At 43.9% G+C, this 27,132-nt stretch overlaps 1 protein-coding gene across 1 annotated transcript in view; it reads left to right on the top strand.

Moving 5' to 3' along the window:
* The window catches only part of LOC144936917 (phosphoinositide 3-kinase regulatory subunit 5-like), a 31,485-nt gene extending 5,735 nt beyond the window's left edge, over positions 1-25,750 (top strand). Inside the window, exons 2-18 of the mRNA XM_078864513.1 lie at positions 9,407-9,507; positions 10,967-11,035; positions 12,230-12,368; positions 13,666-13,735; positions 14,223-14,400; positions 14,994-15,147; positions 15,596-15,676; positions 16,965-17,580; positions 18,201-18,324; positions 19,333-19,440; positions 20,043-20,153; positions 20,420-20,510; positions 21,628-21,695; positions 21,901-21,991; positions 22,119-22,198; positions 22,644-22,780; positions 25,615-25,750. Of these exons, the coding sequence (XP_078720639.1) occupies positions 9,407-9,507; positions 10,967-11,035; positions 12,230-12,368; positions 13,666-13,735; positions 14,223-14,400; positions 14,994-15,147; positions 15,596-15,676; positions 16,965-17,580; positions 18,201-18,324; positions 19,333-19,440; positions 20,043-20,153; positions 20,420-20,510; positions 21,628-21,695; positions 21,901-21,991; positions 22,119-22,198; positions 22,644-22,780; positions 25,615-25,750 (2,354 nt within the window). The remainder of the gene's footprint in view (positions 1-9,406; positions 9,508-10,966; positions 11,036-12,229; positions 12,369-13,665; positions 13,736-14,222; positions 14,401-14,993; positions 15,148-15,595; positions 15,677-16,964; positions 17,581-18,200; positions 18,325-19,332; positions 19,441-20,042; positions 20,154-20,419; positions 20,511-21,627; positions 21,696-21,900; positions 21,992-22,118; positions 22,199-22,643; positions 22,781-25,614) is intronic.
* Positions 25,751-27,132: the final 1,382 nt, after the last annotated feature.

Here is a 27,132-nt window from a genome sequence, read left to right as displayed (position 1 = left end):
GAGCTCGGGGCAAGCATCTACACTATGGGAACCTCATTTGCCAGTAAAAATATGATAATTGGTTCTTTACCCTTCTATCTGGCAACAAAACTGACACCTTTTTACAAGGAGTCATGTTTGCATAGACCGCAATACCTGCAGTCATAATACAAACAAAAGAACATAACTCTGATAATGTGCACTGTCCTTAAAGTTGATTGATCCACACCCGAGACAGCTTTCCTTAGAGCCTAGTCTCATATGGGTTGGACCAGATGACGCCAAAAGGCGCACAACCCAAAGACAATGCACCATCAGAGTATGAGAGCTCGGGGCAAGCATCTACACTATGGGAACCTCATTTGCCAGTAAAAATATGATAATTGGTTCTTTACCCTTCTATCTGGCAACAAAACTGACACCTTTTTACAAGGAGTCATGTTTGCATAGACCGCAATACCTGCAGTCATAATACAAACAAAAGAACATAACTCTGATAATGTGCACTGTCCTTAAAGTTGATTGATCCACACCCGAGACAGCTTTCCTTAGAGCCTAGTCTCATATGGGTTGGACCAGATGACGCCAAAAGGCGCACAACCCAAAGACAATGCACCATCAGAGTATGAGAGCTCGGGGCAAGCATCTACACTATGGGAACCTCATTTGCCAGTAAAAATATGATAATTGGTTCTTTACCCTTCTATCTGGCAACAAAACTGACACCTTTTTACAAGGAGTCATGTTTGCATAGACCGCAATACCTGCAGTCATAATACAAACAAAAGAACATAACTCTGATAATGTGCACTGTCCTTAAAGTTGATTGATCCACACCCGAGACAGCTTTCCTTAGAGCCTAGTCTCATATGGGTTGGACCAGATGACGCCAAAAGGCGCACAACCCAAAGACAATGCACCATCAGAGTATGAGAGCTCGGGGCAAGCATCTACACTATGGGAACCTCATTTGCCAGTAAAAATATGATAATTGGTTCTTTACCCTTCTATCTGGCAACAAAACTGACACCTTTTTACAAGGAGTCATGTTTGCATAGACCGCAATACCTGCAGTCATAATACAAACAAAAGAACATAACTCTGATAATGTGCACTGTCCTTAAAGTTGATTGATCCACACCCGAGACAGCTTTCCTTAGAGCCTAGTCTCATATGGGTTGGACCAGATGACGCCAAAAGGCGCACAACCCAAAGACAATGCACCATCAGAGTATGAGAGCTCGGGGCAAGCATCTACACTATGGGAACCTCATTTGCCAGTAAAAATATGATAATTGGTTCTTTACCCTTCTATCTGGCAACAAAACTGACACCTTTTTACAAGGAGTCATGTTTGCATAGACCGCAATACCTGCAGTCATAATACAAACAAAAGAACATAACTCTGATAATGTGCACTGTCCTTAAAGTTGATTGATCCACACCCGAGACAGCTTTCCTTAGAGCCTAGTCTCATATGGGTTGGACCAGATGACGCCAAAAGGCGCACAACCCAAAGACAATGCACCATCAGAGTATGAGAGCTCGGGGCAAGCATCTACACTATGGGAACCTCATTTGCCAGTAAAAATATGATAATTGGTTCTTTACCCTTCTATCTGGCAACAAAACTGACACCTTTTTACAAGGAGTCATGTTTGCATAGACCGCAATACCTGCAGTCATAATACAAACAAAAGAACTTAACTCTGATAATGTGCACTGTCCTTAAAGTTGATTGATCCACACCCGAGACAGCTTTCCTTAGAGCCTAGTCTCATATGGGTTGGACCAGATGACGCCAAAAGGCGCACAACCCAAAGACAATGCACCATCAGAGTATGAGAGCTCGGGGCAAGCATCTACACTATGGGAACCTCATTTGCCAGTAAAAATATGATAATTGGTTCTTTACCCTTCTATCTGGCAACAAAACTGACACCTTTTTACAAGGAGTCATGTTTGCATAGACCGCAATACCTGCAGTCATAATACAAACAAAAGAACATAACTCTGATAATGTGCACTGTCCTTAAAGTTGATTGATCCACACCCGAGACAGCTTTCCTTAGAGCCTAGTCTCATATGGGTTGGACCAGATGACGCCAAAAGGCGCACAACCCAAAGACAATGCACCATCAGAGTATGAGAGCTCGGGGCAAGCATCTACACTATGGGAACCTCATTTGCCAGTAAAAATATGATAATTGGTTCTTTACCCTTCTATCTGGCAACAAAACTGACACCTTTTTACAAGGAGTCATGTTTGCATAGACCGCAATACCTGCAGTCATAATACAAACAAAAGAACATAACTCTGATAATGTGCACTGTCCTTAAAGTTGATTGATCCACACCCGAGACAGCTTTCCTTAGAGCCTAGTCTCATATGGGTTGGACCAGATGACGCCAAAAGGCGCACAACCCAAAGACAATGCACCATCAGAGTATGAGAGCTCGGGGCAAGCATCTACACTATGGGAACCTCATTTGCCAGTAAAAATATGATAATTGGTTCTTTACCCTTCTATCTGGCAACAAAACTGACACCTTTTTACAAGGAGTCATGTTTGCATAGACCGCAATACCTGCAGTCATAATACAAACAAAAGAACATAACTCTGATAATGTGCACTGTCCTTAAAGTTGATTGATCCACACCCGAGACAGCTTTCCTTAGAGCCTAGTCTCATATGGGTTGGACCAGATGACGCCAAAAGGCGCACAACCCAAAGACAATGCACCATCAGAGTATGAGAGCTCGGGGCAAGCATCTACACTATGGGAACCTCATTTGCCAGTAAAAATATGATAATTGGTTCTTTACCCTTCTATCTGGCAACAAAACTGACACCTTTTTACAAGGAGTCATGTTTTCAGAGTTATGTTCTTTTGTTTGTATTATGACTGCAGGTATTGCGGTCTATGCAAACATGACTCCTTGTAAAAAGGTGTCAGTTTTGTTGCCAGATAGAAGGGTAAAGAACCAATTATCATATTTTTACTGGCAAATGAGGTTCCCATAGTGTAGATGCTTGCCCCGAGCTCTCATACTCTGATGGTGCATTGTCTTTGGGTTGTGCGCCTTTTGGCGTCATCTGGTCCAACCCATATGAGACTAGGCTCTAAGGAAAGCTGTCTCGGGTGTGGATCAATCAACTTTAAGGACAGTGCACATTATCAGAGTTATGTTCTTTTGTTTGTATTATGACTGCAGGTATTGCGGTCTATGCAAACATGACTCCTTGTAAAAAGGTGTCAGTTTTGTTGCCAGATAGAAGGGTAAAGAACCAATTATCATATTTTTACTGGCAAATGAGGTTCCCATAGTGTAGATGCTTGCCCCGAGCTCTCATACTCTGATGGTGCATTGTCTTTGGGTTGTGCGCCTTTTGGCGTCATCTGGTCCAACCCATATGAGACTAGGCTCTAAGGAAAGCTGTCTCGGGTGTGGATCAATCAACTTTAAGGACAGTGCACATTATCAGAGTTATGTTCTTTTGTTTGTATTATGACTGCAGGTATTGCGGTCTATGCAAACATGACTCCTTGTAAAAAGGTGTCAGTTTTGTTGCCAGATAGAAGGGTAAAGAACCAATTATCATATTTTTACTGGCAAATGAGGTTCCCATAGTGTAGATGCTTGCCCCGAGCTCTCATACTCTGATGGTGCATTGTCTTTGGGTTGTGCGCCTTTTGGCGTCATCTGGTCCAACCCATATGAGACTAGGCTCTAAGGAAAGCTGTCTCGGGTGTGGATCAATCAACTTTAAGGACAGTGCACATTATCAGAGTTATGTTCTTTTGTTTGTATTATGACTGCAGGTATTGCGGTCTATGCAAACATGACTCCTTGTAAAAAGGTGTCAGTTTTGTTGCCAGATAGAAGGGTAAAGAACCAATTATCATATTTTTACTGGCAAATGAGGTTCCCATAGTGTAGATGCTTGCCCCGAGCTCTCATACTCTGATGGTGCATTGTCTTTGGGTTGTGCGCCTTTTGGCGTCATCTGGTCCAACCCATATGAGACTAGGCTCTAAGGAAAGCTGTCTCGGGTGTGGATCAATCAACTTTAAGGACAGTGCACATTATCAGAGTTATGTTCTTTTGTTTGTATTATGACTGCAGGTATTGCGGTCTATGCAAACATGACTCCTTGTAAAAAGGTGTCAGTTTTGTTGCCAGATAGAAGGGTAAAGAACCAATTATCATATTTTTACTGGCAAATGAGGTTCCCATAGTGTAGATGCTTGCCCCGAGCTCTCATACTCTGATGGTGCATTGTCTTTGGGTTGTGCGCCTTTTGGCGTCATCTGGTCCAACCCATATGAGACTAGGCTCTAAGGAAAGCTGTCTCGGGTGTGGATCAATCAACTTTAAGGACAGTGCACATTATCAGAGTTATGTTCTTTTGTTTGTATTATGACTGCAGGTATTGCGGTCTATGCAAACATGACTCCTTGTAAAAAGGTGTCAGTTTTGTTGCCAGATAGAAGGGTAAAGAACCAATTATCATATTTTTACTGGCAAATGAGGTTCCCATAGTGTAGATGCTTGCCCCGAGCTCTCATACTCTGATGGTGCATTGTCTTTGGGTTGTGCGCCTTTTGGCGTCATCTGGTCCAACCCATATGAGACTAGGCTCTAAGGAAAGCTGTCTCGGGTGTGGATCAATCAACTTTAAGGACAGTGCACATTATCAGAGTTATGTTCTTTTGTTTGTATTATGACTGCAGGTATTGCGGTCTATGCAAACATGACTCCTTGTAAAAAAGGTGTCAGTTTTGTTGCCAGATAGAAGGGTAAAGAACCAATTATCATATTTTTACTGGCAAATGAGGTTCCCATAACGATGATATCGTCGAGATAAATCAAACAGGTGTCCCATTAGAGGCCCGACAAAACCAATTCCATGAGCCTCTGGAACGTGGCGGGAGCGGAATGTAAGCCCATGGGCAAACGGTTGAATTCAAATAGGCCACCAGGTGTCCGGAAAGCGGTTTTAGGTTTAGATTCGTTATCGAGGGGCAATTGCCAAAATCCGGAAAGCAGATCGAGTGTGGAAAAAAACTGTGCTCCCGCCAAGGCATCCAGCGACTCATCCATTCTGGGGAGCGGATACGCATCCGCCATCGAGATTTTGTTTAAGCGGCGGAAATCGACACAGAACCGCAAAGACCCGTCCTGTTTTTTAACTAGGACAATAGGAGCACCCCACGGACTAGAAGAGGGCGAAATAATGTCGGCCGCCAACATATCATTAACCGCCGACTGCACATGCTCCTTCTCGGCTGGGCTGAGCCGGAAGGGATTCTGTCGAATAGGGGCCGCGTCCCCCGTAGCTATGTGGTGGCGCAACAGGTCTGTGCAGCCGATATCGTACTTATGTCTGCTGAACACATCAGCAAACTCGAGTAGCAAACCCCTCAATGCTCCCAATTGCACCTTGGACAAGTTAGCAGACCCGGCACACAACGAGTCCAACCACTCTGTCCCCTCATCACTTGGAGGATGCGACTCGACACTGAAATCGGCGTGAGCAACGAGCTGTTCCTCAACGGGTAGCGGCGCGGCGTGAGCCAGCACCGTTCCCTGCGTAATTATGGCCGGCCGCGACCCCGTATTCAGGACCATTACGAACGGCTCCCTGTCCCCTCTCACCATGGTTTGAGCTACCGCCAAGTCGAGGCCACATTTGGCCCTGTTAGACGGCCCCAACAGTACTCCCTGTGCCCCCGCACCCACCCCGAGCGGTTTCCTCAACCGAAGGGGCACCAACATTTGCGATCCCGGGGGCACCCGTACAGTCTGAGTTGCCAGCGCCTGCACCGTCGCACAAACCGTGCGTATTTTGGTAGGGCTTGTCAAGAACGCAACCCGCCGTCCCGACGGAAGCTCAATGCAGGCCTGATCTATGAGAATTTTGATGGGCATTTTGGACAAAAAGTCCGTACCTAGCAAACAAGGAACGGCCAGCGATGATGATACAAAAATAGGGCCCGCCAATTTGATGTCACCAATGCAAATAGTCGCCCGAATCTGGCCGATGATCCCCCATTCGCCGCATAAAATGGCACGTCCACAGGCAGAAGGGGTCGACTTTGGACGGGAAGAATGTTATAAATAAGGTCCGAAATGATAGTGGCCGACGCACCCGTGTCCACAAGCACCCGGACCTCAACCCCGTCAATAAACCCGTTACCACGGACGACCCGGCCGACGCAGCCACTATCCTGTGGGCCAATTCGGACCATTCGACTGCTTGCGGGCCGTGTACGGACCCCCCCCGCCGAAGTGAACCCCCGGCACCCAGCCGCTGACCCCCCACCGCCAAGCGGCGACCCGAACGTGCCGCGTATGTGGACCGGGCGTGTGAGGTGCCGCGACTTGCCGGGTTTAGTTGGGATGACTTGTGGGCCTGGTCGTCGTCCCGACGTGGTCCCGTGGCGCGCTGACGCGGGGCCCGGCACCCGGCTGCGACGTGACCCCGAAGGCCGCAGTTGTAGCAGACGACGAGGGACGTCGTAGGTTTCGGTTGCTCCAGCTTGCGGGATGAACGTGTGGGTGAACGACCTCCCGTTCTCCACTCCCCCGGACGCGATACAGCGAAGGCCTGCTCCCGATCCGCAGCTGGCTGAGGCTCGGCGATCGTGGCGGCCAGTGCCGCGTTCTCCGCCAATTTGCAGACGACCGTCGGCTTGCGCTTGAGGACCTCGTACGCGTGAATACTCGTGGCGATCGCCAGGGAGCAGATATCCATTTCGTCTGCCACATTGATGGGGACTCCCAACTCGTGGGCCAACGCCAGCAGCTGCTCCGTCACCATGGCGTCCTTCCCCTCCTTGTCCATTCGGGGAAAAGCCGCGTCCGCCAAGGCGAGCAGCGCCGTGCGATAGGCGAGCGTTGTTTCCCCAGCCACCTTCCGCCGATCGTAGAATTGGTGGCGGCAGGTCGAGGGCGGGCCGAACACCCTAGCCATCAGGTGTAGCGCGGCCTGTAGCGTTGAGCGAGACGACCTTGGGGCCGATGTGAAGGCTGCAAGCGCGTCGTCGTCGAGCATCGCTGGCAGAGCGCGCAGGGCAGTGGTGTCGGACCACCCCGACATTTCTTGATGTGCGAGGAACCTTCGGTGGAAGGCTCCCCAGTCGCCTCCGTCTGCCTTGAACGCCGACAGCGCGGGCAATCGTTGCTGGAGGACTCGGTCGTCGTCGTCGTCGGAACGATTTTTCCCCGCGCCACTGTGGTTGTACAAAATGTCGGCTCTGTCAGCAGTCGCACCCTGGAGAGCTCCGGCGCGCGCCGATGACGCGGGCCGCGCTGAGTGGAGATCTCCGGCCACGTGGTGTCCCCGTTTCCTGCCAAACAATGGCGGTCCCTCAAAAACGGCGCCAACCTCAAAACTTTTGGCGCGAAGCGCCTTCTGGCGGGAACCCTCCAGCCGCGCCGCCTCCTCCAACCCCGCAGCCGTCCCTTCGCCCGCTGGAACGGAGATCTCCACCAAAACTGCAGCGGCGGCGAGCAGCAACTCCGCCAGGCGGGAGTGCGCGTCCTGTAGGCTGGTGTCGGAGGCGAGCTGAGCGTCGGCCATCGCCGCGAAGTGCTGCATCGGCGGCAACTCCTCGTCCTCTCCTCCCGAGGTTGGTGTCTCCGGTACGCCGTCGTCTTCCCGATCTCGCTCGTGGGTACGGGTAGTCTTCCTAGTATCCATTCTTCTTGAAGACAGGTTTACTTCTGACGCCAGTTGTAATGTAGTAATTCGGCGGGAGACGACTTCACGGGTAGCACACTCTTTATTTCACCAACTTCGGTTCACAGGCGACTAACACCCACTGTAGTATCTCGGGTGACTAACACCCACTTGGTTACTCGGGTGACTAACACCCACTTGGTTACCCGGGTGACTAACACCCACTTAGCTACTCGGGTGACTAACACCCACGTGGTTACTCGGGTGACTAACACCCACTTAGCTACTCGGGTGACTAACACCCACTTGGTTACTCGGGTGACTAACACCCACTTAGCTACTCGGGTGACTAACACCCACTTGGTTACTCGGGTGACTAACACCCACTTAGCTACTCTGGCGGCTAACGCCCACTGAGCTATTCTGGCGACTAACGCCCACTAGCTACTCGGGTGACTAACACCCACTGAGCTACTCGGGACACACCCTGCCGGGGTGTCCGTCTCGACTGTGGGTCCCCCAGTCCCGACCCACGTGGGCGTCGAACCACGGGTCCCACAGTCTCGCCTCCGAGCCACACAGGGCCCCGGTCCCTACAAGGACAGCGGGACTAGGGGTCTCGGGGCACTAGCTCTTCAACTCCGTCTTCGATCTTCAACTGGTTAACAACCCCGAGTGCTCTCGCGCGTCCCCCTTTATACCCCACCTGCGGACGTCGCTGAGAGCACCCATCCTATTTGACCAATCACTGGCCACTCGCTACGATCCTGTTTTCCCACATCTCAGCGTGCCTCACCACCCACGCCGCGCCGCCCCGTCATCCGTCACTCCCGGCGCGCGCGTCCATACCACGCCCACAACGCGTGCCCAACCCCGCACCCCGTGCTGCCCCGTGATCCATCACTGTCACAGTCGGCGCGCGTCAACACCACCACTACACATGTATTCACGGTTTAAGCACTTTCAGTTGTTGTTAAATGTTGTTTGTTAACTACGCACTGATTAAATACCTTATTCTTTAGGCACATGAGTAGTGTAGTACTTTTCTATTGTCTAGTTCACCTTTCCAAAAGTACTCCAACCCTAATATGTGAAATAGTATTACAGTAAATACTTCATATGCTGTGTATACTATATATAAACAGTATAGAAAGTTGACCATGATCCCTAATAGAGCGTTTGGGTTAGATTGCGTGAATATAAATGTGTCGTTAAACCCACCACCATCTGACACAGCCAATTTAGTAAGGTTTGTCACGTAAACAAAACGTCGCAATCCGTTCCTAGTACAGCACACCGGCGTGTTGCAGAGTAAACCCGCAACATTTACAATTCGAGTACGACGTTTCGCCAGTAATTACAAATAGCATAATCAGGTGACGGCCAGAATAATTTAGACTGAAAACAAGATAATTTCTCCACAACTTTGGCTGTTGCCTGATGTTGCTGGTTGTAATTATTGACGAAACGTCTTACTCTCCAACACTAGTACAACACACCGGTGTGCTGTACTAGTAACGAATTGGCATGTTTTGTTTGTGACGAACCTTACTAATTGGCTGTGTCGGGTGGTGGGTTTAACGACACATTTATATACACGCAATCTAACCCAAAATCCTATATTATGCATATTGGTTGCGAAAAGCTACGTGTCAACGTTGACTATTGTTTCACAGCAGATGTCTTGCGTGGAATGTATCCGGAAGGAATTTGCATGCCGTGCTTTCTGTGGCCCACAGCTGGCTTGGCACTTAACCGATGGACCTTGGAGGAGTTTATCAGCAGACATCCATCCAATGGTGTATTGGTCATTCGGCAGATACTTGACAAGCTCCGAGAGGTAACGGCCGAACACTTGGCGATCAAACGATTCCGACGCACCTGCAGGGATTCACAACTGCATGTTTTCTGTAGCTGTTGCCACTACTTTTGCACCGTCGCAGTTTGGCCACGGCCATTGCTAGTTGACTTTGGTGAGAGCTCGGAACATGATTACTGTTGGGCCCGATCAAGATACCGTTTGGCGAGTTGAACCGCCAGTGAAGAATTGTATCATCCAGTATTTCCCTGAACTAGAGCTCACAAAATAATACCGTGGTGTTTGGATTATTTCCCCGTGTATTTTAACGCAAAGGTTGGGGAGGCAGACTTTGCAGCAGTCCACGGTTGTGATCCTTCTGCTGCTGCTGTCCGTTGGTCACATTTTTTTTTTGATGGACGATCTTAAGAGGACCACAACGCACCACTTTAGAAAATGCTTAAGATGTTTCGCGTACGCACAATGGGCATTTTTCTGTTTTACACATTTGTGTATCTCGTCTGAAACACGAAAAACTGCGTACCATATTCTTCCCTTGTCCACGCTGCCACTTTCCCTTGCATCCACATCCTCATTGCCACACCATCATATCAACGTCACATCCCACGCATTGTGAGTGCTACAATTCAACGAATAACATTTTAGGATACGTTTTAGATGTGGCTGTTGTAAACATTGAAATGGAACAACCGTATTTGTTTATTCATGTAAAGCCTCAAAAACATGTTTTAAACGTACTGTGTGTATCGGTTAATCACTAAAAACGGTATGTTTATTCGTACAGTATTTTTCAAAGGGTATGTTTTTTTATTATTGTTTGTGGGATGATTAATGATACAAATTAGAAAAGGGAAAAATAAAAGTAGTGCATTGACACCTCCATACTGAGTGCAGTAAACTGTGGTTTGGACATTTAAATATTTTAAAAGCAATATTTTTTTGCTACATGAAAGTCTATCGATACACAATTCTCTGACCAAAAAGGTCACATGGGTAAAACACACACCATGACTTTTTTTGTATGCATGTTTCCAGTGTGTATTCTTAAATTGTACTGTATTCTTCTCTTGTGGTTGCATTCCTGCGTTGGAGGAAGTAGCCATGACCTGCGGCTATTCCTGCGTGTACATAGCCTGAATTATTAGGTGGGTGTTCATTTCCAGTCATAGCCCTGTTTGCGAGTCTTACAAAAAGTACACAGGCAAACATGACCCACCTTCCTGGGAACAAAAACCATGCAGACACTTTCACACATGCAGGGAGGAAAGATGTGTTGTTCCCTGGTTATATGGGGTATTGAACATGGAACAGTTATTTTAACATTTGCTTTTAATGTGTTTTAAATATGAATATACACCATTTAAATGAGTCATTACCCATACATGCCTAAAATACTCCACTTTATTTGAAACCTGATTGTCATTTAAATACCTCTTGTATTTAAATCCCTGTCACAAGTTATTTTGTGTTTTTTTTCCAGCTTCATGGGACATTTAACCACGATGGATTTGTTCCTTTGGCGCTCATGTTTTGGTCAACTGTAATAAACGTACGTACATGTTCAGTGGCATTTTTTGTTGTTGGTACAATATTACCTAGATTGAAATTATAAAAAAGCTGAATCGCTTATACAATGCAGGATTGTGATTTACTACTAACAACCGTTAAGTGTAAAGACAGTGCGGAGTGATAGCGGGACAGTCTGGGTCCCCGGGACCATGGTTACTAATGGCCGTGTTCATGATTGATGATTGGACGAGCGTTGACAGCGTCACGTGAGGGGGGGGGGGGGAGCACGGGGTCCAATAGCAGGGGAAGTGTAACTCGGGCGGTGATTGACAGAGGCAGGTGGGCGAGGAGAGTTCTAGAATGGGGGCGTGGCCGCACCGGGCGAGGATAAGATGGGGGCTGTTGGCGTGGGACACTGTCGTCTTTGTCGCCTTGAATCGGGTCGTCTCCATCGTCTGCGAGTTGTCTTGAGACTAGAAGCTACGTTGTCTCAGAATAGAGTCGTCTCACTACCCAAGTGTATATAGTCACTCGCGGTTACTTGTTGAGTTGTAAGTGGACTTTATTCAGAATGAATATACAGAAAGACAAGACGGTGTCTCTGAGAGCTACATCACATATGCATTACAAAAGGGCAATTGTCCAAATACATTGTCCCACTAACGTGCTGTCTGACAGTGTCCGTGGCAAGGTGTTTTTGGTCTTCCTTACGCACCACTCCCAGCTGAATTCCGTCTGTTGTTAATGGTAAAGACAATGGTAGAGGTGCAGCCCTGCAAGTGCTTGCTCATGCCACTGCTGGTGGAAGGGCCTCTACTAGAGGGAGCTCTCGAAAGGCCCCTCTAGAGGGTATTGTGGCCTGCCCTGTCCACGACAGCCAGATGTCATAGAAGTTGGTAGGAGTGCCCACGTTTTACCCCATCACACAGGATTTGCAAATCGTCTATGGTGTACACATTGCTACTGCTCGCTGGATAGGGATGGGTGGATTTAAGGTATGGTTACGTACTTGCCTTCCGGATTGCAAATTTAATGTACTTACCATTGCACCAGGGCAGCATACGTGTTTTGTTGCCACACCACTAAAGTATAATTATGCGGTGATAATTGAATGAATTGTTAATTGTGTACGGTATCCAGCATACCTTTATGATTTATTATACTGCACTGTACACTGTATTTGTATTTTCTTTGTCAAAATGAGACTTGGAACATGATGCCAAATTCTCGACAGACCCCACACATACCCCAAGACAAGCAGATCCTCGACATCTCTTACGAGGAGTTCTACAAGTTTCTGACATGGCCACAGCCTGCAGGTGGACTCTGCAAAAACATCCTTCACTTAATCAAGACAGAAATGAGAGCCCCTGGTTAGTCTGGCGATGGGGGTCGTGTGCCTGTCTGTGCGTTGTGTGCCCCTGGTCCTGGCCTCCCCCTCGGTCGACTCAGCCTCAAATGAGTACCTGGTGCGGTTTGTAAACATCGCCACTGGGGAGACAAAGGCGGTCGGGCGTGTTGAATAGGGTTGAAGACTTAGAATTTCGTCAGTTTTTACCGGTTTTTTTTATAATTGGTATAAGTCCCAACATGTTTGTGGTCTTGTGGTTTACCCCGTATGAGGAACAGCTAATGATTAAACCAATATTTTGTTTATTGTGTATCAGTTAAACTACAACCCATAAAACCCACACATTAATAACATAAAGTTAACCGTGGTACAGCATTTGACACAGCCACTGTCCAGGCATACCTCACTTAGCGATCAAGATGCTTTCCCAGATAACTAGTTCTCATCGAATCAATGCTAAAAGGAGTCATTCTACTATTCTATATACGGGGATACGTTCCTTGACAGCGTTATTTTTTTACGTATGAGCAATGTATGAGGACTTCATTTGGCTTTCGGTAATAGCGCAAAGAAAACAGATGGTAATACAGATTATATATAAAAAATGTTTTGTTATAATAATATCAGTATTATGTACGATTCTCACCAATACATCCAAGACCCACACCCACCTGACACTCACCGGCCTTGACCGGGCCTTATCACTTTTATTTTAACATCCGAAGTCATGCTTTTCCTTGATACTTCATCTCAAATTTTCAGCACCAATACTTGCAGGCCTTTTTACAGATATTATGGGTTTTAAATGCTCATAAAAGCATGAAAATAAGGTAGAGAGAGAGAGACCAAGGTGGAGTGAACAAACGCACGTCAGTGGGAGGGAGTGTCAAACAAAAACTGGCGAGCGATGCGTCGCTGTAATAACATTGGAAGAAGAATCATTTTTGTTTAATGTAATTGTGACCACGAATCGTGAAAATTGACTCGCGTGGGGGGGTTGGGTGCTGATTGGCTCAGAGCGTTGCATTTCCTCAGTGCCGCTGCTGCGTCTTCACATAAGCGATTTTATTTATTTTTGTTGTTGTTGAAATATTTGTATCCAGGACAAAGAGCGCTATAATAAATACGTGTTCTACGCGGTCGCGCTAAAGAGATGTCTGTATAATGTTTTACAAAGTCAATTAGATTTTACTTTCAGTTTGAAATATGAATTTTAAAAATGTTCCAATTAACTTCAAATAATATGTTTAAAGTTACATTTTAATATACTTACTTATTTTGTGTTTGTTTTTGTCAATGACAATACTTTTTTTATGCAGGAATAACGTTCCAGAGGCTGGCCCAAGCTGAGAATGAAATCAGTTCAAATAGTTGCCTTCCAAATGCAAAGTGAGTATTTTTTTGTTTGTATTTTTCACAGTTTATGGTTGCACTGTTTGACTTCTCATCATCCGTTTTTTTTATTCCAGAAATTGAAGTTCTTGAAAAAGAGATAAAATACAGGACATTTCCACTAAAAGCTCCCATAGACCTTAATGTTAAATCCTTCCATAGACTTCAATGTAAATAATAATAATTTAAATTTATAATGTGCATTCCATCCTAGAATCTCAATGTGCAAAGGCTCCCATAGGCTTAAATTGCAAAGGCTTACATAGACTTTGGATTTGGTCACAAATAGATGTGGAAATGTGTTCATGAATAAGTTACATACACAACATATAACACAATACATTTGGAGAAATTGCACACTTTCCATGTAATATATACATACTGCACATTTATAAATGAAGACTTTCCATGGAAATGTTGTTTTGCGGTTACACATAACACTCACTGTATGCACACATTGCTGATTCTGTTCATTTCCATTCAGAACCGTTCTCCTACTTGATCCTGCGGAGGTACCACAAGTGTTTTCCGAGACTATCAAAGCCGAACTGAAACTTCTGGGTCTGGACAGACAGAGCAGCAACGTGAAGCTCATCCGACACGTGTTCCAAAGCACAGGCGGCAGGGAGTATGACCTTGATGCCCTGCAGAAATCCCTGCAGGTGTGTGCATTGCCACTGTGCATTTGTGAGTTTGGCATGCCACAGCAATGGTCAGTCAAATGGCATTGGCTGTAAACTGGATATGTATGCATGTTGAACTTCTTTTGCACGGTACGTAGCCAACCGTGCCAATTGGAGGTGCGGGGGAAGGACAACAAACTAAACACAAAGCATTTCTAAAGAGATTAGATTTCAATCTAGATGATTTAAAAGTGCATAGCTCCAGTAACTTCCTAATATCGGAAGGAAGAGCATTCTAGATGGCTGCAGAAGCGCAACTGAATGTGCGCGATGCAGTTACCGTCTTTGTTCGTAGGCTAGCCAAGGTAGGTGAGTTGGTGAGAGGGCGAGATGGTCATGGTAAAGTTGCTCCCAGGCCTTAGATCGTTACTGGCTTGGTGGTGTTCAAATGGGAGCAGAATAAAAACAATGTTAACATACAAATGTTGTACATATTGTCGGCATCATCGTTAAAAACCATGTAAATCCTGTGGAGCCAATCCATTTCATGACGAAGTACAAACGTGGGAAATACATTTTGTGATGCATCCTTGCTATAATTAAGTCAACGTACCTGCATATCACCATTGCAGACGAAGGACAAGGATTTTGTACACAACGTATACCTGAGGTGTGTGAGTGCACTGGAGAAGGCAGATTCCTCAAGAAATGACGACTGCACTTCTGGAGACCTTGGGCAGCAGCTGCACACAATCTATGAGGAAGTTGTGGGATCTGGTAAAAAAGGTAAAAAAGGTACAATCTTTGTTTTTAGTGGGTATGGAGCCTGACCTCAGTCAAACCGCTTATCTGATTCAATACTGTATTAGTCATTATAACAATGTAAACAATAAATATGTCGAGCTGAGGGGAATTTATGTAGTGTTCATGTGGTAATTCCTCGTTTAACGTGGTAGATGTGTTCCTTAAAAGTTACGTGTTAAGCAAAAAGCACGTTAAACGATTCATTGTTGTACTAAATTACATTTGCACGGTAAAATCAGCCTGCAGTAATTTTTTAAAACCCACTAATGCGTACAATTGCTGTGGTGTTGACCACTGTGATAGTCGGTTCTAGCAAATGTGCGTTTTTGTAACGCATGAAAACAGTTTCATTGATTCCAACACCTCATACCATTCAGTGTTTGTGTAACATTCACAAATGGACTGTATGTATTGTTTTGTTTATGTGCAGGTGAAAACAATAGCACATTGGAGTTCATTCCATTGCCTGTTCCCAAAATATTGGTCCATGACTGGAAAGACCAGAACTTAGGTGAGCTGATAATATCCATCATATATATATTTATTTTTCGATTTAAAGCTTTCGTGACTGCGGGGATTCATATTCTTGGTTCATTCGGTAAAGTCACGTAGAAGGGAAATAATAAAAATAAAACGGAATGAAAATTCTCACGACGTTTCGATTGCAACACAAGCAATCATCATCATCAAATTTTCTTGCTGAAGTTTTCACACCTGATAATAATTGCTTGTGTTGCAATCGAAACGTGATCATTTTTATTATGTTTTATTTTTATTATTTTATTATTTCTCTTCTATGTGACTTTACCGAAAGAACCAACAATATTATATATATTTTTTTATTTTCAATAAATGCATAAATTATTTTATCCAAGAGCATAGCTGGACACCCAAAGCAATGGCAAATGTGACCACGTGGTTTCAGTGCTAACACTCTTTGAGACTAGGCTCTTAAGAAAGCTGTCTCTGGTGTGGACCAATCAGTTTCAAAGACAATGCACATACTGTCAGAGCATGTTTTTTGTTTGCATGTTCACCACAAGTATATGTGGTTAATGCAGACATGATTTCTTGCAAAAGATTTCAGTTTGGTGCTTTAACATCTTAACACCTCCTGTTTTATTGCCAGAAATGGTAAAACCTATTTTTATAATTGTACTGTGACTACACAATCACCTTTTGGGTTGCAGTGGTGCTGCGAGTAGCCGTAGTAGTGGTGATGGTGGTTGGGATGTCCTGGTGGTGCAGCTTGTGGCCACGTACCATACTATTTTTATCCATTGCACTTTGTCTGCAAGTGATGCTCTCGCCTATCTATGTATATAAAAAAGGTTAAGGATTGTCTGCAACAACTCAGCTGGCTTCCAATTTTACGTTGCTCTATCAAGAGTCGGATCGTTTGATTAGCTTAGTGTAGTGCCTTAAAAATAACCCAGAAGTTGACAATTGTGTCTTTAGAGAAATCTTTGGTAAAAAAGAAATATATAAGTTCAAAAAAAATAGTTTAATGTTTAAATAAGATATGCTAGATCGGCATATGTTTTAATACCAGTTACAGCTTGTGAAATATATTTTGGGCCAAACAGGAACTAATGAGCAGAGCAAAACGAAGCCTTTAAATCATGCCGGCTTACAGGTGCAATTAGTCCTTTCACAAGTTATCTATTCATATGAATACGTATCTAAAAGTATTAATTATTCATGACGTCAACGACAGTTCTCAATAGGGCCTCCAAAATGTTAACACCATTCTTATCAGTGGCATTCATCATTCACCTCTTGTTTTTTTTGTTCTTCAGACTTTTTATACAAATACGTGCAGCAGAAAAAAATTGGCAAAGCACTTGCCACCGAGCAGGGATCTGGTGACGTCGAACCTTTTCGAGATTCCGGATTCTCCAGTGCTTCCATAAGTTCTGGCTCTTGGCCCGAAGGGGAATCCGCTTGTGAGACACGGCCACGTGATGACGGCCTGTCGGCTTTGCGGCACAGTGAAGCGCACTTGCCGAGTGACAAACGACCGGACAGTGGATATTCCGAAAAGGACGAATTAGAACTGAGTAACATAGAGGAAGATGACCTTTTGGACACTGATCCCAATGTTAGCCAAGACGATCTACCACAAACAGATGAATATTATTTACCCAGTGAGCTACCACTGCTGGATGAAGAGGAACCCAGTGAAACATTGTGCTGTCGCAGTTCAATTGAGGATGACCTATCGGACAATGAAGCGACAGAAGAGTGCTCTTTCCAGAAAACGCCCGAGGCAATTAAACTTAAGCGAAAGACGGCGATGCGCAGGAAGCTACAACTGAGAGGCGAAAAGGCTGCAGAGTTCCGCGCCTTGCGAATTGTAGTTTTTGGCCGAGATAAAACGCTGGGAAGGCTTGCAAGGGCCTACAACAGGATGAGGTGAGTGTGTGTGTCTAGCAACAGTGGTTAGCACGCTGCACTATCAGCGTTGTGACTCGAGTTCAATTCAAGGCTAACAACATCAGTGGTGAGTGATATTAGAACCAGTGCTGTCATCCATCCACCGCCCCCATAACCAATCCGCACTGACAAATGTGGTGCAGTTTGGTCAAATAAATCCACCCAATGACCAAACAAGGTGTGAGTAGGGCCTTCTTCCAGAGTTCTTCCATAGTTCTTCCATAGTTCTATAGTTTACTGGACATCTGTGAAAAAGAGCTTGATAGCTCATCAGATTCCTCCACTCCAAATAAAGCGTATGATTCTGCATGAGAACGGCTCAAAAAAGACACCCCCAAAAAACAGGTGTTGGTGATGTGTGTGGGATTCACATTACCGTACTGATGTGTCCAAAAACTAGGTTTTGTACTTTGGTGTTTTAGCATTGTAATTTTTTTTTAGGTTTGCTAACACGAGCGATATCAGAAACTTAGAATAATGCAAAGTGTCAAGTATATTCATATTAGGCAAGTTTAGGGCATTACTGGCCTTCAGTAAATCGCTATACTCTATTTTGCTGAAGTTCCTTCCTCTGCATTATTTCAACTGTTTCTGTTCAGGATACGCGAATCAAGATGTTCATTGCTGATGAAGCACTTCCGGCTGGAGTTTTACTACATTCCCATTCGAGACCAACCACCCTCCACAGCCAACCCACTATATGGACAGGCTCTCAACCAGCAGGTACAATTCCAAGACAAATTTTAAAATGTGTTCTTGTAAATCACGAACCACCTATCTAGAAACAGTACACGCCTTGGCACACTTTGGTATGGAGCACCTGAGGCATGCGCTTAAGCGATAGGAGGGGAAATTCGAGCCCAAATTGTCCCCTTTTATACAACATCTGAAATAAGTTAGCCAGATAGAGGGTCGAGAGACACGGATGGAGGATAAGTGGTATAACCCCTGCAGATTAGATGGGAGCCGGACTCAGAGGGGTGGAAGGAAAAACGCTAGTTCTGGTCGCCTCTTATGTTTTCTTTTCTTTATTTCAGATGCGTTTCGGTTACATCCCTCGCTCCCCTTGTCAACCCCTGTCTCTTACTTAAAGAACTTCCCTTACCCCTTTCGGTGTGGACCCGTTTGATTTGGGGCAGCAGCGGGGTTCGTTCCCCATCTCTCTGTCCCCTGCTTTCTATTACCAGTTTAGTTTATGTTGACGATGTTATACGTACGTCACAACGTGATGTAATGGGCCCGCTCGTTGCCTCAATAAAGCAGAAAATGCTCTTGTTATTAAACCGCTGTATTGCTAGTTCTTAACAATTGCGTGTTTTGTTGCCGCATGTTGCAGAGGTTTGCGGCTCTAGCCCCAATGCTGCCCTGGTAAACACTTTGCTGTGCGTTAACCATAAATTTGCACTGTCTATTTTGCATTGAATGTCATTCGAAGAAGAGCAGACCATGTGTGCCGACATCAGTGTACAAATTTTGTCGGATAAAAAGAAATACACTCCTAAATTACTTAATTTGACAATACACGTATCAACATGATCCCTTTACTGACATACTAGCTGTATGCAAAACATGGTATCTTCCTGTTATATGTATGTTTAACTTCTTTTGCACTGTTGGTATCAAACCGTGCTAATTCTAAGGAAATTAGTTCTCAAACTAGATTTACACTAAGAATGGCACAGACATCAAATGTGCTAAATTATTATGAATATTCAATGTTATTATTATCAGCAGGATCAAGACGACTGCGTGATATCTCAGACTCTGGGAGCAATCGACACCTGGTACGAGCGTAACGTTGGCAACGCCTTCAGCATCATGACCCTTCTTCCGAGCCAGGTCTGCGCTTTTTGCCACAAAAAGAAATACACGAATTTAATGCAATATCGTTCGAGTGATACACATCACTTGAACAATATTATACGTTGATCTCCAGGATGCAGCGATATCTCGCCGTGCGGTGGTAACATAGCCCAGCGGTAGCGCGTTCGCCACTCGCTGCAGAGGTTTGCAGTTCGAAACCGGCAGGCCACCCTGCTTATTATTGCGGGCGCATGAGCCATAAAACACACACTGTTCGTTTCACATTGGATACTCAAGATCCTGTGACGTGATTCGAAAGAGTAGGCCAGTGTTATGTGTCGTCGTCAAGGTCTAAGATTTGCTGAATTCATAAAAGTACCTGCAAATTACTAATTTGGAATTATGCATAGCAACGTCGCACCCTCGATTGTGAAACTACTGCACACTGCATGGAAACATAGCCACCTTCATGTTAGCCTTTCTCTATAGGAATGGTGCCCATTAAATGTATTTGATTGTTACTGTTATTGAACAAGAATCAGAGTTCTTGACACTGAGCCAGTCATAGTCGCAGTATTTTCCCCATGAAATGCAATGTTGGTGATATTGTTTTCTTGACCTATTTTTCTACTTCACAGATCACACAAGAGACGAGCGTAATTGCACATTATCCATTCTGGGCCAACACAGTGCTGTATTACAGCCGGTTTGCCAAGCACTCAGTCCTGCTTCAAGCTTATCAAATGGAGGTAGGCAATGGCATTCAACAATAGCTAACTACACTCATGAAATATAAAAAAAAATAAGCACAGGGGTATGCCACATAAAGAAAATATATTTAGTGTTACCAACCTGAATAACAAATTTGTAAATTATCTTTAAACTTAATTTAGTTATTTTAGAATGGATAAGTAAACTGATGCTACTTACGTGACATTACAATCAAGAAGAACGTGCATCAAATGGTCCCAAAGTTAATTATTACTTTTTCGCATTGTTTTGCTCTGTTGACCAGTTGTGCCTAATGAATGGAAAGAAGGTGAAGGAGATTTTTGTCCAGGAGATGCTCGTGTCCCCTCAGTCTTCAAGACAAACACTGATGGCCGGTAAGAATGATAATTTTAAGGACTCATCAATTAAAATCGATTCTAGTGTGTATGACACTTTGCAAAAAGTTTCGTGAGCAAGAACATATTGTAATTACTAGATTAACCTCCACTGGTTTCAGAGGGGTGGAAATAAAAAATGCTCCTTTTGGCCACCTTTTATGTTTTTATTTTATTCATGTCAGGTATGATTTGGTTATATCCCTCTCTGCCCTTGTCATCCCTTCCCCCCTCATTATATAAAAGTTACCTTCCCCCCCTTAGGTGGGACCCCATATGGTTCGGGGGCAGCGAGCCCGTTCCCGATCTTTCTATCCCCTGTTATTTTCGGGCTGGTTTGGCTTGTGCTGATTGGGTGTATGTGTGTCATGACGTGATGTCTGCATATTGCCTCAATAAAATTAAATGAATAAAAAGAGATTAACCAGCACTGGCTGTGCATTTGAAGTGCTATTGTACTTTCTTATTTTAAAAGTTTTGCTGGAGGGAAGAGATGATAGACGGATAGTCATGTCTAAAGGATGTGCGGGCTGCTAGTTTTGGCTTAAAGCAAGGACTTCTGCTCTGGAAGACCTTGCATACTTACTAGTTTAATCATATGTAACATTATTAGATAACACTGGTCAACACACTTTTCCTGGCATATGGTATTCCAACGGGTTTAAGGTAATTTTGGGGTGCTGATTCCAAATCTGGCATCAGTTTTTGTCTATCACATCAGGTTTTTGAGATATAAAATATTGCATTTTCAATAAAAACTGCAGAAGAAAAATATTAAATAAATGCGGATATTATATTATAAACACACTATCCTAAAAATACAGCAGCATATTTTAACACTAAAGCAGTCACTGACTCGCAACAACTTGCAATCATAAGTGACAGAGTTAATTTCGGGTAAAATCAATGAAAATGGGGTATGCCGATAGCATAAAAATGAGATGTGATAGAGCAATTCTGAGATCATATTTGGAATCAGCACCCTGAAATTAGTCTAAAACAGCTGCAAAAGTCCAGGCCAGAAAAAAACGTTTTTTTTGTTGACCAGTGTAATACATTTTGTGAAGCAGGCACTATGAATTTGTAAGCACTGCCTAACTCACCATTTATTTGGCAGGTCAATGCAGAAGAGCTTCAGACTATGACAAAGAACCATCTGTCTCTCTCTCGTTGGCGTACGACAAGGTAAACAAAGCATCAACAATGCACCCTCATCTCCAGGTGTATCTCCTAAAACAAATCTTCCTGTAGTTCAGACCTTTAAACCTGTTAAAAAATAATATTTATGAAAAATGGGCTCTCAGTTGGTTTCCAATAAAGAAAATTATTTATGTTATGAGGATTCGAAACTGTGATGGTGGTTAATCTGTTGTTAACCCTGCCTTTGCAGGTTAGCGTAAGCAAACGTGTGCAGACGGTGACCGTTGAGAAGAATTTCACATCTGTGAAGATTTCACGACTGTCACCACTGGTGAAAGCAGGTATGGGAAGTACTGATAGTCATGCAAGTAACTGAATATTTCTTGAAGCGTTCTTTTTTTCAGTTTCTTCAGATGTATCTGGTGTATAATTGATATATGTATATAAAACATATGTTCATACCTCTAGAGGCCAACTTGGATACTCTATACCTCATCACGATGGAACCTGCTGGGAAACAGACAAGGATGTTGCCATTTGTCACCCAGGTATGATCAACAATTATATTTGTACTAAATAAATGGCTAACTTAAGGGACTGAATATTAGTAATAATAATTATTGAGTACATATCGTATTCGGATCATTATTGTAGCACACTGTTATCAGGAAGGCGCTATGTTTTGCTTACCAAAAGGATCACTGTGTGACGTCAAGTTGACACTTAAAACGTCCACGTGTTTATGCGTACATTTTTGTTTGAAGAATTAATTTGTTTTCAACATTTAAAAGGATTACATTTAGTACACAAACAAGAAAGTTGGTAACATTTTACAAGCATGAAATTTGAAACAATCCAAGATTGGGCTTACATTTGAGAAAATCAGATATCCAAAAACTAGAAAACAAAAATCCTGTCCGTCATATTTTGTGTGCTCGGTTTCCATTGCATGACCTGAGAGTGATGGACTTGTGACATGGTCTCATCCCACAGGTGAACCAACAGACTACTCCACAGATAAGGAACCCTCCCATACGGGTCAATGCTGTATCATTGAAGAGCAAAGCATACTCCACTTTAACTGTCATGTTGGATAATGATGAGAGTAAAGTGTTTCAGGATGTAATCGGGTAAGAAACCACTTCAGACTACAGTTAGGACCATTTATGTACAAATTACAATGCTGAGAAAAAGTTTGTGAACCCCTGAGGATTTTCACATTTTACATATTTCAAACCTAAAATGTTACGAGATCTTAATCTAAGTCCTAATAATGACACAAACATAATACTCTTTCCACATTTATTTATCTTGAAATGATTCTACATTCAATAACCATGTGTGAAAAGTATGTGAACCTTTAGATTCATTAACTGGTGAGCATTAATTACTGAAAATAAGTGTTTCCTGTAACCGATGGTCCGTCTTTCACATCGAATTGGAGGAATTTTGGCCCATTCCGCCTCACATAACTCCTTCAACTCGGTGACATTTGAGGGTTGCCTTGCATGGACAGCTCGCCTCAGGTCCTGTCACAACATTTCTATGGGGTGTAGATCTAGGCCGTTGTAAAACGCAGAATTTTTCCTTCTGCAGCCATTCTTTTGTAGCTCTGCTTGAATGTTTAGGATCATTGTCTTGCTGTAAGGCCCACTTTCGGTTCAGCTTCAGCTCACGGACAGATGGCCTGACATTCTCCTCTAGAATCTTCTGATACAATGCATAATTCATGGTTGTGTCGATGATGGCAAACTATCCAGGTCCTGAGGCAGCAAAGCAGCCCCAAACCATCACATTCCCACCACCACGCTTGACGGTTGAGATGAGGTTCTTCTGTTCGAAAGTGGCATTTGGTTTTCGCCAAACAACGCTTTTCATTGAGGCCAAAACGTTCTACCTTTGGCTCGTCTGTCCAGAGAACGTTGTTTCAGAAGTCTTGTGGATCGTCGGATTCCAAAGAACACAGGATGAGATGTTACTATCCTTTGTGCAAGCACTTCCAAGAGTTCATGAACAGTGAGCCTGGTGAAATTTGGGGAGCGCATCGTCAGTAGTGACCCTTTGGTTCCTAGGGTGTTTCGGCCTTTCATACTATACACCCTCCCCAAAGGCGGCCAGCGACAGGGTGATCAATCCTACGCTTGCGTCCCATTCCCAATTAGTCATAGGAGTTGCCTTGTTGTTGATAGCCAACATCCCATGGGACTATGCATGGCAGGGGCGTCCTCCTCCCTGAGTCAAGCATTGTTGACTGCATACCTCCTGGCCCTCTCACTTTGGGGCCCAGCTGGGGTCTTTCCTCTTCATCCAGAGCCACTGACTGCTGCCTTCTGCCGCCTCCGATACAGCTCTGATTGCCGAACGCTGGCTCTGGCCCTTAATTCCCAGGTCTCTAAGCAGTCTGGTTGTAGATGTTGCCACAAAACCTCTGCAGCCCACCTCCACTGGTCGGACTTCTGTGTTCCAGCCATGATGCCGTGCTTCGGCAGCTAGATCGGCATAGCGCAGATGTTTTCGCTCATAAGCCTCATCTACTGAGTCCTCCCAGGGTACTGAGAGCTCAATGATGAAGACCTTCTTGAGCGAACGGGACCAGAGCACCATGTCAGGTCTTAGGGTGGTGGTTGCGATCTCCGGAGGAAACACAAGTTGCCGGCCCATGTCAGCTAGCATTTTCCAGTCGCGGGCCAAGCACAGCTGGTCTCGCTCTATTGGTGTAGAGCCGACATGCTCTGTGACAAACTTCAGATGGGCAGCAATGTTCTTTATGGAGAGCAGTCATATTATCCTTGCTTCTTCTTCCATGAACACCATTCTTCGGTCTTTTTTTGATAGTTGAGTCGTGAACACTCGCATTAGCCAAGCCAAGAGTGGCCTGCAGATCCCTTGGCTGTTTCTTTGGGGTTCTTTGTGACTACCTTCAGGATTTACCGGTTTATTCTTGGTGAGAATTCGGTAGGACGACCGCTCCTGGGTCGAGTCACTGTGGTCTTGAACTTTCCCCATTAGTAGACTATCTGTCTGACAGTGGATTGGTGGAGCCCCAAATCCGTAGAAATGGTTTTGTAACCCTTTCCGGAATGATGAGCATCAATAACAATTTTTTTGAGGTCCTCAGAGATATGTCTTTGGATCATGGCATGATTTGTTTCCACACACCTGTATGGTGAAGACCAAACTCACAGTTTCTGATCTTTGCATAGGGTGGGGCCTCCCAAACTCACCCATGAAGAGCTACCTAATTATTTAAATGCCTGATTCTAATTATTTCCTTAATTAAGTGAATTAAACCAGGAGTTAACTTACTTTTTCACATATCCTGAGTCTTAATTACTAATTGTTTGTTTAATTCACGCATAATTTTTTTCAAAACACATGTAATTGGTTAATATAAAAACCCTATTGAATATTTAAGAAAATAGCTTTTTTATTCAAGAATGCTATGGTAAAACTATGGAACTTCCATTATTATCATTGGGGTTCACAAACTTTTTCTCGGTACTGCATGTCACGTGTGATATAGTCACATAAAACAAATATACACGTTAAATGCGCAATGTGTACGTGCGCATTATACGTGCGCATTTGTCAACCCACTGCTGGATGAGTGTCGTCCCATGCCACGTGTGCTGTGGGATGTTTGACCATACTTCACCATGCTGGTCAGTGTGGGTTGGGGAAGGTGGGGGAAGTGCAGTGCTGCGTGGATGTTGTTTGCCGCACTGCCCTCTGCTGCCCACAATGCCCCCTTAAACTGGCCCTGTATTTTTTGCACTTGATGGTCAACCATCCAAGTGCCATCAGGGCTCAAATTCTGCTTTGCTTCCAAGAGCTGACGAGATTTGGTGACGCCTCGGTAATTGGGTCTAAATATAAGGAATTATGAGGATCTATTGACTTTTAGTAGTTGTTACAGTAATCGGTGACTACTATTTTGAATTGAAATACTTTTGTGTCCCAACAGCTGTGCAGTGTCTGCTTGTTTGAATCCTGAGCACAGCCTGCTGAAGCGACAAGGCAAGACCTCAAAAGTCAACCCAGTCGATTGTCACCCATTTTTATGTCTCCCCATCAGCCTCTTTTCTGTACGGACTTTATAGTCACATTTTAAAAAACGTGTCTTTTTAACGTCCTGGGGAAAACTTGATAGAGTTCCCCAGGACAGGTAACTCAACAAGGTGGTTGATCCTGGGAAAAACCGGGACGGGTGGCGACCCTAATGTTCGGTTATCAGTGCAGTCTTATCTCATCATTGCCAAGAGTCGATGATACACTTTGAAACGTCGAAACCATACCAGTGTACTCTGGTTTCCTTTGAAAACTTGACACTGCGTGCGTGAATACAGTATACAATCATTTTAAAATGGTTAAACAATATATATTCTTGATGAAGATGTGGTATATAACATTCTCAAAAAACATGAAAAATAACTGATACAGTGCACTGTTTTCCATTTAAAGTACCGTAACAATACAGTATAATACACCGTGCAATGTTATACTCGATGCCTATATATATGTTAAATAATGTGTTAGATTGTAATCTTTTTGCAAGTGCCTAGAATTGAATGTAATATCCTATTTAAATTGGGGAAAAAACGAAGCATCCTGTGGAGGAAGCACTAGTTTCAGATGCCTTGTTTTAATGCGCCTGGTGTGCAAGTGCAACTATAGGTATGAGGGATATTTGTTGTTATTATCAGAACCTTTATTTCGACTGGAAGAATGTGATGTGAGCTATGAAGATTTTTTCAGACGTCCACATTGTGTGGTCCCCCAAGTTCCTCCTCGACTTTGATGCCACCTTGTGTTCATGGAGAACCACGTGCAGAATATTGCTGTTAATTCTTCTCACGAGGCTCAAGTTTATACCGTGAAATTCTGTACCTGGGTGAATTTGGGCTTGATATGTGTGAGAAGGTGCATTTAAACAAAAACAAGGTTCCCTCTCTGTAAAAATTCAAAATTTGAAATTGGTGTAAAAAGTACATTGTAGGTATATAGTTAATTAATTCTCTGTATTTAAATTATTTATATGGTTTAGCAGATTGTTTTTATGCTGTATTTATGACCATGTTACATCGGGCCTGTGGCGTTATCTCCCTTGATTGGTGGAGCGATGAAAACTGGTGGTCCTGTTCATTGTTATTTTTTTTTGTCTTTCATAGATTAAACTGGTGGCCCTGTTCAATGTTACATTTTTTTGTGTTTCACATTTGATGTGCTTTGGACCTTGTTGCGTGACAGACACTTCATGAAATAATTATGAGATAAACTCTACAGTGTACATATAGGAGGGTGTGTGTGTAAATTATATTTCATCATTGGGCAAAGTGTATAATTCAGCAAGTAAAACATCATGTTGTATAAATCTACTTGATGTATATATTATGTATATTTGCTGAAATTGCAATTACCTGTTTTATAGTGTGTCCTTGAAATCACGTGGGGAGACAGTGTCCCATATATTACATGGTTGTGT

The sequence above is a fragment of the Lampetra fluviatilis genome, chromosome 1, assembly GCF_964198595.1.
Source record: "Lampetra fluviatilis chromosome 1, kcLamFluv1.1, whole genome shotgun sequence".
NCBI lineage: Eukaryota > Metazoa > Chordata > Hyperoartia > Petromyzontiformes > Petromyzontidae > Lampetra > Lampetra fluviatilis.
The sequence above is the reverse complement of the archived record's forward strand: the minus strand, read 5'-3'. Positions and strand labels throughout refer to the sequence as shown.